This window comes from Clarias gariepinus, chromosome 15, assembly GCF_024256425.1.
Source record: "Clarias gariepinus isolate MV-2021 ecotype Netherlands chromosome 15, CGAR_prim_01v2, whole genome shotgun sequence".
Lineage (NCBI taxonomy): Eukaryota > Metazoa > Chordata > Actinopteri > Siluriformes > Clariidae > Clarias > Clarias gariepinus.
This window is the reverse complement of record NC_071114.1, coordinates 24,654,636-24,667,138: the sequence shown is the minus strand read 5'-3', so window position 1 is coordinate 24,667,138 and position 12,503 is coordinate 24,654,636. Positions and strand designations below refer to the sequence as shown.

The 12,503-nt window shown below is 35.9% G+C and overlaps 2 protein-coding genes across 3 annotated transcripts; both read right to left on the bottom strand.

Moving 5' to 3' along the window:
• Positions 1 to 1,352: 1,352 nt before the first annotated feature.
• Positions 1,353 to 11,303, bottom strand: btbd10b (BTB (POZ) domain containing 10b). 2 transcript variants are annotated; one of them, XM_053513327.1, is made up of 9 exons: positions 11,149 to 11,303; positions 9,838 to 9,902; positions 7,552 to 7,748; positions 6,466 to 6,733; positions 6,256 to 6,358; positions 4,178 to 4,298; positions 3,245 to 3,442; positions 3,029 to 3,139; positions 1,353 to 2,331 (listed from the first exon to the last, which is right to left on the bottom strand). In XM_053513327.1, the coding sequence occupies exons 3-9, from the start codon at positions 7,703 to 7,705 to the stop codon at positions 2,006 to 2,008; spliced, it is 1,281 nt and encodes a 426-aa protein (XP_053369302.1). In that variant the 5' UTR covers positions 7,706 to 7,748; positions 9,838 to 9,902; positions 11,149 to 11,303; the 3' UTR covers positions 1,353 to 2,005. The 2 variants fall into 2 exon arrangements, with proteins under 2 accessions (XP_053369302.1, XP_053369303.1); XM_053513328.1 differs by lacking the exon at positions 9,838 to 9,902 and having other exon boundaries at positions 11,149 to 11,302.
• A 670-nt stretch (positions 11,304 to 11,973) lies between these two features.
• Positions 11,974 to 12,503, bottom strand: pth1b (parathyroid hormone 1b). Its single transcript, XM_053512695.1, has 3 exons — positions 12,491 to 12,503; positions 12,282 to 12,377; positions 11,974 to 12,178 (listed from the first exon to the last, which is right to left on the bottom strand). The coding sequence occupies exons 2-3, from the start codon at positions 12,362 to 12,364 to the stop codon at positions 11,974 to 11,976; spliced, it is 288 nt and encodes a 95-aa protein (XP_053368670.1). The 5' UTR covers positions 12,365 to 12,377; positions 12,491 to 12,503.

The window sequence follows — 12,503 nt, the reverse complement described above, 5'->3', positions numbered from 1 at the left end:
AGGATTGTGGATATGTAGATGGTTCCAAGGTTAGCACATTAGGTGCTGTTGTTGATCTCTCTTCACTGAATAAAACGGTTCGCTTTCTTTTTTCAAAACCCTGAAAATTTTTTCAGGCAGCACAGCAGTGTAGTGGTTCGCACCTCCAGGGTTGTGGGTTTGATTCCCACATCGGTCTGTGCGGTATTTTTCTCTCTGTGATTGCTGGGTTTCATCAGGGTACTCCGGTTTCCTCCCACAGTCCAAAAGACATGCAGATTTGTCTTGGTGTTCCCAAAATTGCCCGTAGTGTGTCAAGTGTGTGGGTTGGCGTTCAGGGTGTTCAGGGTGTCCAAGTTAAATCAGGTTACATTGCCAACAGTATGATTAAGCGGCAAAAGGGTGTATTGACGTAATAACTGACCAAAATAATTTAAAACATTTTATTATGCACAGTATGTCCAGGATTACAGCTGACTATTGCTGCCCATGCCCCTGTGGTAATGTGTAACAAAGCTGTAAAAGATTCTGGGGCATTTCATTGTTTTGTTGTTTGTTTTTTCATTGAATTTGTTTGTCACACCCATTTCTTGTTAATTCCCTATGGTCATGTCCCATCCAGCTCTTCCTTATGACAGCTGATTGATTTTCTCTGTAAGCAGCTCTGGAAATAGTCCTGGCTGTGAGACAAGTCACAGGTGCATATTAATGCACTTGTTTTAATACTCTTACTATAGTAACAAATTAAACAGGGACTTGTACAGGGATAGTCTACTAGTTTTCTGTAAGGAGACATTTATTTGCCGATTTTCAATAACACAAGTTGACAGGGTAGTAACACCGTTGTTGTTGTTTTTTTGTTTGTTTTAACAGCATACCAGGGGTATGCATTACTAATCACAGTAGTGCCTTTTTTATTTTATTTTTTTATAATTCCTCAACAAACATTTTATAAAAGCTACAGTAAAAGCTTTCCATCCTTGAGAGGGGAAAAACTTATACACAATAAATACAGCTCAACATAATTTGGCTGGATTTCACATCCAGTTTTTAAAATAGTTTATCGATTCAACACACTGCCCCATAAACGTTCGAGCAGATAACCTTCACCAACTACTGCTGTGGAGCTGTGGTTCCGGTATTGTACGTGAAAGTAAATAAACATGCCGATGACCAGCTGACGCGGGAATAAAAAAAAAGGCACCACCTTTGCTATCTAAAGCAGCTGATGTAATGTTTATTTTGGCTTGTGTTATGCAAGTGCACAGAATCTCAAGTTTCCGCTTTGGAAGCTTTGAATCTTTGTACGTGCAAATTCAAGAGGCACATGATATTACACTAACTGCACCATAGCGCAAGGTTTAACACAAGCCTGTGCGGTATAACTTTATTTATACAATGACTCAAGCTCTGAACAGTGGGATTCTGACCACATAAAATGTAACACTGCATCCATTCAACAGGCAAACACAACTCCTTTGGCTAAAAAGGAGCTTCGGAGGGGAACCATGAACCCGGGACTGACAGAGCATTTTTGAGTTGAAAAAAAAAATAATAATAAAAATAGTAGTGATAGGTACACAGTGACACCACCCAGGATACATATCAAAAACTTAGCAAATAAGAGCAAATACCATAATAAATCAATAATAATAATAATAATAATAATAATAATGGAAAGGAAAAGTAGTAATAATAATAAGCCCAATTACAAAATAAGTAAGGTTGCTTATTTCTTCTCAAACAACAAAAATGAAGAAAAATTCCTTTGGTCAAGTAAGACAAAAAAACAAACAAACAAAAAAAAAAAAAAACACGAGAGCACTGCCCATGCCAGTATCCCGAGTCCCCTCTTGTTTTTTTTTTTGTTTTTTTAACATTTTCATAGTACAGTAGACTAGCTTGTTGAGGCTCTAAGGCTGCGAAAGGAGGTGCAGAAGGCAATCTGGTTAACGGTGTCACTCTCGAGCCATGCTGCAGCATGCTGTGGGAGAGGAGAGGAAGAACAGAGGGGGGAGGTGTGCATTCAGAGTGCAGGTGAGGCAGCGTCAGCATCGGGCTCGTAGTTGTTGCTGTAGTGGTGTCCTGGAGCAGGGTGATTAGGCAGAATGTCCAGCTCGTCCACCTGAGGGCCGGGGTGCAGCACCACCAGTTGGTCCTGTGGAATGTCAGCCGCTGCTGCTGCCAGGTTTGTGATGGATTTGCTCTTCACACACTGGAAGTCCACATGCCGGCTCTTACCCTCCTCCTTCTCCCAGGACATGCGGATGAAGGGCCTCTGCACATAGTTGTAAATGACTTCAGGCCTGCCGCCTGGCCTCTTCTTTACCTTTTCTTTGTAAGTCGGATATCCTATAAAATATGATTTTTCTAGATTTAAAACTGCTCATAGAAATACATAAGGGCAAATAGGACATACTATTTGAATAACCTGTAAGCTCTAATTGATGATCAGTTAACATGATGATTTAATGACCTAATTTAATAAAAGCTTTCGTATATTTTACCCACATTGATCTTGACATAATTTGATGGTCAAAATTTAAACATTTTGAAAACAAGTTTAAAATGACAGTCCCATTTTAATCATAATATATATTTTTTTTAAAGTCAAAAACATATTTGCACAGGTCCCAAGTTTCCACATTAGGTTGCCTAACAAGCAAAAAGAAAAAATCCTCTTACTTCATTTTATGGAAACTAGAGTTTTACCCAAAATCAGAAATAAATGCTAAATTTGGGTAAAACTTAAGTTTTGGGTTAAAAAATAATAAATCAATCAATGAAGCAGAAAAATAAACAAACAAATAATTTTATATCTAATCACATACAGGTGTACAGTTTCTTTACACTGAATCGTATCTTAAATAGTTGAGAAGTTGGGGTCAGAGCAAAATGTCACCTACAGTATCATATGGCATCCATGGAGCAGAGAGGGTTAAGGGATTTGCCCAAGTGCCGAACACGCCATAAGTGTTAGTGACAATACGTTACAAATAAAGAATTACCATACAAAATGTGTTTCTTTAGCCAAAATAAAGAACTTTACCTTCAATGCCTAGTCTAATCTTCTTGAGTCCTCGTTCTTTTAAAACAGATTTGGCCACGTCTCGGTTTTCAATGTACTTGAAGAAACGGTAGAGTTTTGTACTGTATATTACTGAAACATAAGACAGAGGAGGATGTGTTCAGCGAAGGTTAATGTCATGCTGAAATGCAACAAATTGGTACGTGCATGTGTGGGTGGGTGGGTGTGTCCACTCACTTTGTGAATACTCTTCTCCCATCTGGGGTGGATACTCCTCGTCCCAGTCCACTACGTCATCGTCCGTCAGCACAACAATGTGACACTCCCTCTCTCCGCTCTGAGCGCTGGCCACCATCAGCGGCAGCACCATCTCTTCAAGGTAGAACTCAAACTGATGGCGTGCCCCGTCGTTTGACAGCTCGTGCATCAGAGCACCTGAGGACAAAGAAAAGGTCATAAACACATATTTTACTTTAGTCGTTTTGTCTTTTCCCCAGTATATATACTATTATATATGATTGAATTATAATTCAATTCATTTTCCCAATACTTCATCTTTTAGGCAAGGATATAAACCAAGCTTCAAATGCAAAATCTTTTTTTTTTCTTCTGCTTCCCAAGAGGCAGAAATTTCACATGACTGAGACTATATATATCTCCATCCTCACAATTCTCAGGTTGTATGCAAACATGTATCAGGATAGCATGCTTTTGTCAAAAACATGTTAAAATACCTTTTACACATACACAATTCTATTTAAAGTCAAAATACTGTAAATAGACACGCAACTTTAAAGTTGAGGTGGAAAAATATACAGATAAAATATACAGATAGACTACACAATTAAAATCACATCCAGAGTCTTTTAACTATATTTCTTATAAAGTCAACAAATTATAATAACAATGTCATCATATTCTCCCAGCACTACTCGTGTTGCAGTGTAGTAAAGCATACTGATGCAACGAAAACAAGTAACTGCCCTCAATGCGATGTAAGACCCATGATAATCTGGTAAAAATGTAAATGAGAATCATCACGCAAGTGTGAAATTAGCACAATGAACAAAACTACGATTTCTGTAGAAACAGCATTATATCACTGTAGCAAACTCTAGTAAATGATCCTCCTATATGCAATGCACAGAATGATGCAGAGCGTGTACTTACTTAGGTCCCTGCATTTGATAGTGCTATAGTCAAAAGAGATGCACAAATAGTCACATGCTTCCCTCAGCTCGGGAATGGAGATTCCATCCGGACAACGGATTATCCCGGTTTTGTAGTAATCCTAAGTGGGTAGAAATAAGGCATTAGACATTACAGAAGCAACAGCATTCAAATACCTCAGTCTCTGAAAGCAGAATGACATGAGTATCAAGGCTCACAACATTCTGACACTTTTATACAGCTCGGGAAATATGATCGCTTAGCTCTAGCTGAAAATAAGCTTTTTGGTGGCCGCAGAGGGATGCAGTTTCACCTCTTGTTCAGATGCAAATTACTTTTGTCCTACATCTCTGTGGCACAATCTAGAAAAATAACTTTGAAGCAGAGGTTAATGACAAAATGTACTTTGTATGACTTGATGCTTCCTGTCACAATCAAAATGTGTTGTATCTAGTGTCCTGGATTAAACCCCTTTACGTAACCATCTGTAACAGACACCAGAGTGTGATTACAGCACCAGTTTGGCTGTCAGCTTCGAAACACCAGGGCCACAGTATGAAGCTTGAACATATTGAGAGAATAGATAATAGAGATAGATGTTTTTTTATTATTACAAATAAAATCTAAGTAAATAATTAGATATGAAAATGTTTAGGGACACTTTCATATAAACCAGGCTTAAAATCAGGTATGAAAATGAATACTAACACGTTAGTACTCATGATGTTTTTGTAGTTGTAGGTTTACAAACCTATACTTCACATATACTGAGTGGTGACTTTGTCTTAAGGTCACAAGCACAATGTGCTTTATTGAAAGATTTATAAGGAGACGATAAGGATTATGGCCACACAGACTTATTTAAATTGATATTATTGTGCACAGTTTTGATGTGTTATTCGATGACATGCACATGCTGAACAATCGTATTTTAGATAAGCATTTCAGCATTAGTGAGAGCCCCTTGGTGCTGGTTACGAAATGAAAAATTCTTGCTCTTTATTTATACATAGCTTAGTCTATTGGCTTAAGTTTCTTTATAATCTACATGAAATAATAAGAGAATAAAAGAGAGAATAGAGATAGATGTTTTTTTTTTTATTATTACAAATAAAATCTAAATAAATAATTAGATATAAAAATGTTTAGGGACACTTTCATATAAACCAGGCTTAAAATCAGGTATGAAAATGAATACTAACACGTTAGTACTCATGATGTTTTTGTAGTTGTAGGTTTACAAACCTAAGAAAATAAATGCCTGCTCCACCTACACACATGGACTGAGACATGATGTGGCTGATGGTATTTAAACAGATCAAGAGAAATTAATGATACTATCCAGACTCTAATATTTTGCTTTATAGCTCATATTCACATATACTGAGTGGTGACTTTGTCTTAAGGTCACAAGCACAATGTGCTTTATTGAAAAATTTATAAGGAGACGAAAAGGATTATGGCCACACAGACTTATTTAAATTGATATTATTGTGCACAGTTTTGATGTGTTATTCAATGACATGCACATGCTGAACAATCGTATTTTAGATAAGCATTTCAGCATTAGTGAGAGCCCCTTGGTGCTGGTTACGAAATGAAAAATTCTTGCTCTTTATTTATACATAGCTTAGTCTATTGGCTTCAGTTTCTTTATAATCTACATGAAATAATAAGAGAATAAAAGTTGCATATGTTGTCTTCCAATAAATAAAAGTTTTGAATTCATGATTTCTTCTCAGAACTTAATTATATTTGTTAAAAATAGTTATTTTTACTGCTATAAATGGTAAATAAAAAAATATTATATAATAAATATAACATTGTAAATGTAGTAAACCCCCTTCCTCCTGATTTCTCTAATCGGGGATCAGTGTTTAGCCCCAAAAGCCTCAATCAGAACACCCCTACAAGCCAGTTAGGATTTTGGTCAACTCAGACCTGGGACTGGCCAGTACACTGCACAGTACTACATGCCTGGATCCCTAACTAATGAATTTAACTAGATCATCAAAGTTATGTGACCAATTTTTCATATTAAAACAGAACCATTAAATGTCTTATCAAATTAAACTTACCAATATGGCCCTGAAAACAGTGGAACTGATGCCCTCTGCCACCTCATATTCCCCCTTCTCATTCGGCCGTGTGAAATTGTGTTCGCGCCCTGAACCAAACATTCTACAAAACAAAATATTCAAGATTTCATCAACGATTCACTTCATTATTTCTAAAGTCATATAAGATTTTTACTATTCTTTATACTTCATGCTGTACTCAACCCCTACCTGCCCAGCATGGTATTCGGTTGTGCAGTAAAGATGGAGGGGTCCACCACAAACCGCGTGTTGTCTACAATGAGTGTGACTCTCTCTGAAGTGCGCATACTGCGAGCACCTTCTTTGGAGTTTTCGTAAACAAACACCATTTCTCCCGTGCCCATGCTCTTAAAGGTGCCCTCCGTGCTGGACAGGCTGCTGTTGCGACTGCTGGAGCCACTGGGAGAGACTCTTTGAGGTCTCGGGCTGTTAGGCCGTGATGAGACACTCTCCCGTTCTGCAAAAACACGATTGCAATTAGAATAATCAGAATAATCTAGGTGACATATGGTAAGCATTAGGTTAAGTTGAAATATTTGATCATGGATGGAGGTTTCTTATGTATGTCAAATTACTGAACATATACTAAACATTTTACAAAGCTAGTGATTCTACTTGCATCAACTTGTAAACTGGCATCATGCAGTCATTTTTTAATTTTAATAAGGTTTTCTTTGATAAATAATCTAGCAGTTGATATCATAACATTAGTTTTTACCCTAAGCAGATGATACATGTAAAAATAAATAAATTAAGTATTTTTATAAATGCTTTATAAAAATACTTAATTTTATCATAAACCTCTGACTTTGTAATGAAAAATAATTTCCAACAATTACTGTATTCTTATAATGTATATACAACATTTTTATACTGCATATCTTTCCTGATCAGAAATGCTTGCTTCTAAAACAAAGCCAAAAACCTGTGCATACACACCTGTCACTAAGCACATGACTCAGAGACTGTTGTGTCTCAGTCTCTATAAATATTTAATATTGATTAAGCAAGCTTTTTCCTCTTAGTGCAAAAGGAAATGAATCAAATGAAGCTTGTAAGCAAAATATAATCACATTAGTTTTTCTCTATTGTTAAATAATGATTTAATAAATTACATATTTAAAGTTCAAATTTATTTGTCACCTCTCTCTCTACAGAGACGAGTATCTATCTGCTTCAGTGACTCAGCACTCTGTCACAACAGGCCCAGGGACTTTCCTGTCTGCTACATCCGCAAAAGTATCGGTGCGAGTAATAAAGAGAGCAGGATCTTACCACTAGTGTGTTGTCGTGTGGGTGAGGTGACATTGCGGATACACGGGGTGAGCTGGCCTTCACCCCGCTCGTGAGAGGAGTCACGTGAGCGGTCACTGGAACGCCGACGGTCCCTCGACCGCTCACAGCCTCCACTCGCACTGTGTAGACTCATCTTTACCTGCTCAGCCTTGAGTCCAGATTAGTGGGCTGGGCCACTGGGGAGGAGATGATAAATAAATTATATGATGCTTATAGGAGACCTGACTTAGGCATAAAAGTAAAACGGTAACATTTGAACTATCATAAAGCTGTAGAGTTTTTACTCGACAATGAGAGAAGGAGAAATGATTCAGTTAAAACAAACAAAACAAACAATTTGATGAACCATAATAATAGATTTTAAACAAATTACTGTACAAAATAACATTGGAAAAGTTAGAACATATCTAAACCTAATTTATGCTTAACCAAATTACTAAAATGAGATGTCAAATTTATGTAAAGAAAAGGTTTTGCTAAACCCTCAGTTTTGACGCAGTACACAAAGGCCTTCAGTTTTCATTTAAATACCAGGAAATACCAGAGATGTCTTTCCATCTAAAGGGATTTCCAATTATACACATACAATGAAAAGGGGGAAAAAATAACTGAAGGCAACATCCGGTACAGGCAATACTCCATGAATTGTCTGCACTGCAAATACAATTTGCTTGTTTAAAAAATCTAAACACAGCATATACTGTACATGAGAAATGAAAGGTGTAGTTTCAGCTGACATATACTATTTTAGTCAGCATGTAACCAATATAAGAATTCAACAATACAGAAGTTCTGTTATGGGCAAGGATGTGATGTCAGCCTTTGTAAGCAGACATTAATGACTCTTCTATACTTAATATAACCTGGCTGCTGGTTACACGAGCCAAGACAGCAGGTTTATTCAACTTTATACCAGGGTAAACACCATGTACACTATTATAGAATTTTAAATATTTAAATAGGCACAACATTATAAATGATCTCAATTCATTGCTTGCAGCAAAAGTAAAAGTTATATATATTTTTTAAAAATCATCATAATTCATCTAAAAATTAGGTGTAAAAATTATTATGCAACTGGGAATTACATTGTATTTTCTCAGTTTAGTTTAAAAACAAAGTGAAAAATAATTTTTACACAATTGATTATTAGTTGCAGAAGGATATGTGTTGGCAGAGCAAAATAACTGGTTAAATAAACAAACAAATCATGTTTACAATAAATGGTGTTTATTGAAGTGTTGTATAAAAGCCATATCACACTTGAGGTCATGCTGCTGTGCTGAACATCAGCACTCATTATTGTGTGATATTGCTTAAATATATGATGTTTTACTTGGATAAAACTCTAGCCTATGCATGTAGACAATCGTCGATTTTAACAATCAAGGTGGTAAATTATTACAGTGGTTCTTAACTTTGCTAATGGAGGATCAATGCCATGCACATTTTAGTGTTCTGTGAGCTCCCTGCACACCTGATTTAAATAATCAATTAATTAACCCCCTTTTTTTTAATTGAAGTGGATAAAATATGCAGGACAGTGGTCCTCCAGGAATAAGGTTGAGAACCAATTAATTATTATGCGGTGTCCTCTCCTCTGGCAACTTCTAGGTTATGCATTAGCTACTTTCCTGGAGAAAAGTTTTGGCAACACTGATGGCTGTAGTGTGTTTAAAACTGTAATCAGTTCCTGTGACTTCTGAATGATTGGTGCTAGTTATTTGAAATTTAACTGCTCAAAGCCAAAGCGTGGGCATTGAGTTAATCATTCAAAGTGAAATAAGGAAATGAGATCTATTTTGGGGATTAAGTCAACAAGTCCTTCTAAGTTTCGCTGCTTTGTTTTCAAAGTTTAGTGTGTAAGTGGGAAGTTGCAGTTTAACACCAGAAAACCAGTATTGCTTAACTACATATGACAGTGAGGGTCTCTATATACACTTAATGGTTGTTGACCCAAGGCAACAGAATGATCAGGTGTTATTACAAGTTCTTACTAACATAATGGCAGAAGATGCCTAAACAAACCTGACCTAGGATGACACAACCATGAGAAACCCAGTCAGAATAACCTGACATGCATCTCTCCAAAAGTGTAACTACATGACGGCAACACAGACCACAACAACTGTGATTAGTTTATCTGCTAGCATTGCATTTCCGGCTTCTTCTTCTAAGGTTGAATTTTTTAATTTTTTAATTAACTCCAAGAGCAAAAAGATCCACTCAGCTTAATTCTCAATTGTTCGTAATACATAAACTTACCAGAAAGTGCAGAAGAGACTCATCACAATGACATAGAAGCCGTTACAATTGTGACAATTTTAAACCTGTAAAAAAACGTTTAATGATATAAGAAATGGACTACATTTATTTTTAACATCGGTTTTCTTAATCAAGTGCAGCATTTATACAATACAAAATAACTTTAAATACAAAATAGTATTTAACTGAGCGGCATTTATCCATTTAATACATCATCCAGCTTTCTCTTTTTCTGAACAAACTTAGCAAATAATGTACGCCCAACACACAGGATAAATATGTGTAAATAGTATAGTGTTCCATCTGTAGGATTATTAAGAAATGGCGGTGCTTTACCACCTTAAATACATCCAAAGTTTCAAAACTCAGTGAGTGTAAGGGCTAATTTATGCTTGAGGTCTTTTGAGACTTGTGTAAAAGTGTATCATGAGCGGGCTTGAGACTAGTTTACTCATAGATCTCTATTAAAAAAAAAAAAAAAATTAATCGATTTTGAAGTCAGTGTGGTAATATGCAAATCACCGCACAAAAGAATTGCAATTTGTGACTGAATCGATTTTCTTCATCATTACTACTACACAAGTTCTTGGGTGGCCATAGATTGTCTATAATCTGACTCACAGTAGACAAATCCAAACAAAAACAAGCATCCCGGATCAGACGTCTGTTTCTCATCCATCTAATATACTTTTGATAAGTCTTAATCCACTGGCTTTATTTTACATCACATTCTTAAGTACCTTTCAGGTTATTTTTTTATGTAAAAAATTTATTTTAAATCATTTACTCCAGACAGAGAACTGACAAACCTGATCTCATTACTTTTAGTCTCATAAACACCGAACTGAAAATTGTCACGTACCGAGCACTTAGCTAACGACTGAATATTTGTTATGTTTATTTCTATTCGTGGTTTTTAACCATACAACAGTGTTAGCTGACAAAAGGGCTTTTTCAACGTTAAGCACGGAAGTTGCCTAACAGTCAGCTAGCTATGGTTCTTCAAGCAGGTAACGTCAGGTAAGGTTAGCTACCTAGCTTAAAATAAACAGACTCCACAGAGTTAGCCAATAACTCTATTGTAGCTAGCTGAAAGAATAATCCATTTACCCATCATAACATCAGACTGCGTAATACACTTATGCGTTTTGCCCTCTGTTTAGCCTCCCTGTGGCTAAGAGAAGAGACGAGCTAAAAGGCTAGCAAGTTAGCACATACTGTATTTTTAAAGGAATTTCGCTCGACAAAAGTAAAAGCTTCAAGCTAACAATGAAAACTCTTAAAATGTCTACAATTAGGCTTGTTTCTTACCTTTATACCGTCACAAGCATTGACTTTCGTGTCAATGTGGTTGATAAAAGAGCCAAGTCATCGAGGGGCAATAACAAAATTATGATACATTCCACATATGCGTCCGCATTTTCCAAAATCAATCCTGTCTGACTGGTACTGCTGACATGAAATAACTGGCGACCGAGTTAAATCTCGCGATAACTGGAAACAGCGCCACATCAGTACAATTTAAAAATGACAACTCTCGCGAGAACTGTAAACCGACGCTCGCGAACCTGAGTATTACCATGAACAGTATTGTTTCCTATTTTCAGTAAAATCTTGTTTGTTTTGTTTGTTTAAATTTTTTTCACAAGACTTTATATCATTAGTAATACAGAGCATTTGCTGGTATGTCTGAAACATTTTACATATAATTATTTTGTTTATTTTCTTATTTATACAAAATAAAGTATTTTATTTGGCCTTTTTTTTTTTTTTTTTTCGAACATTGTATAATAAAAAAAATAAAATTACAAAAATACTTAAATATTCGAATAATAGGCTTGCGGGAGAAGCTATAATATGTCCTTACTTGTCCTTGTCCTGCTTACATTTAAACTTATATACACAACTTTAACTAACTAGTCTTTTTTTTCAGATTTGGGTCACTGAAGCTGTTAAATAAATAAAGAAAGAAAGAAAGAAAAAAAATACAATAAATTAGTGCACTTAATTAACAACAACTCAACAAATTGACAAGAATTTTTTTCTCATGTGCCTTGCCTTATGAACTTGATAAAAAAAAAAATTTAAAGAAAATAAAAAAAAGGAGGTAAGACAATAAAGAAACAGTTCCTAGCGTTAACTTGAGATCCAGACTGGACGATTCCAGGCTTGGAAATCTGAAGAGAGAGTCCTGGTTTTCGCTTTTTGTCCTTTCTGTGAGTCATTGATATTCGGTATAATTACAGTCTTTAGCTTTACTTGAAGCCAGTCCTGCCTTTCCACTGCTTGCTTGTGTTCTCCAACATTGTGCATTAGCTGGACTTCACTGATGGACCTCTTGCTGTGAGAAATGTGAACTGCTGATCAGTCAGCATGCCCAGTAACAAGTAAAGTAAATACTGTCAAAATACACCTAAATGAGTAAAAAGAACACATTTTCTTACCTGATTGGTAGCCCTTCCAAATGTCCTATACTGCAAAGACTCCAAAACAAAACCATTAAAATTGCTTTAGCCATTGCACACATTTTGTGTATTAGTCTGCAAAAGATAAAAAAAAAATAAGAATAAAAATTATTTACCTGAATTAAAACATTACAAAGCATGCTCTGTTATCTTGGGATATTAAAATGACTACACCACAATCAACTTACAAAACTGTGATTT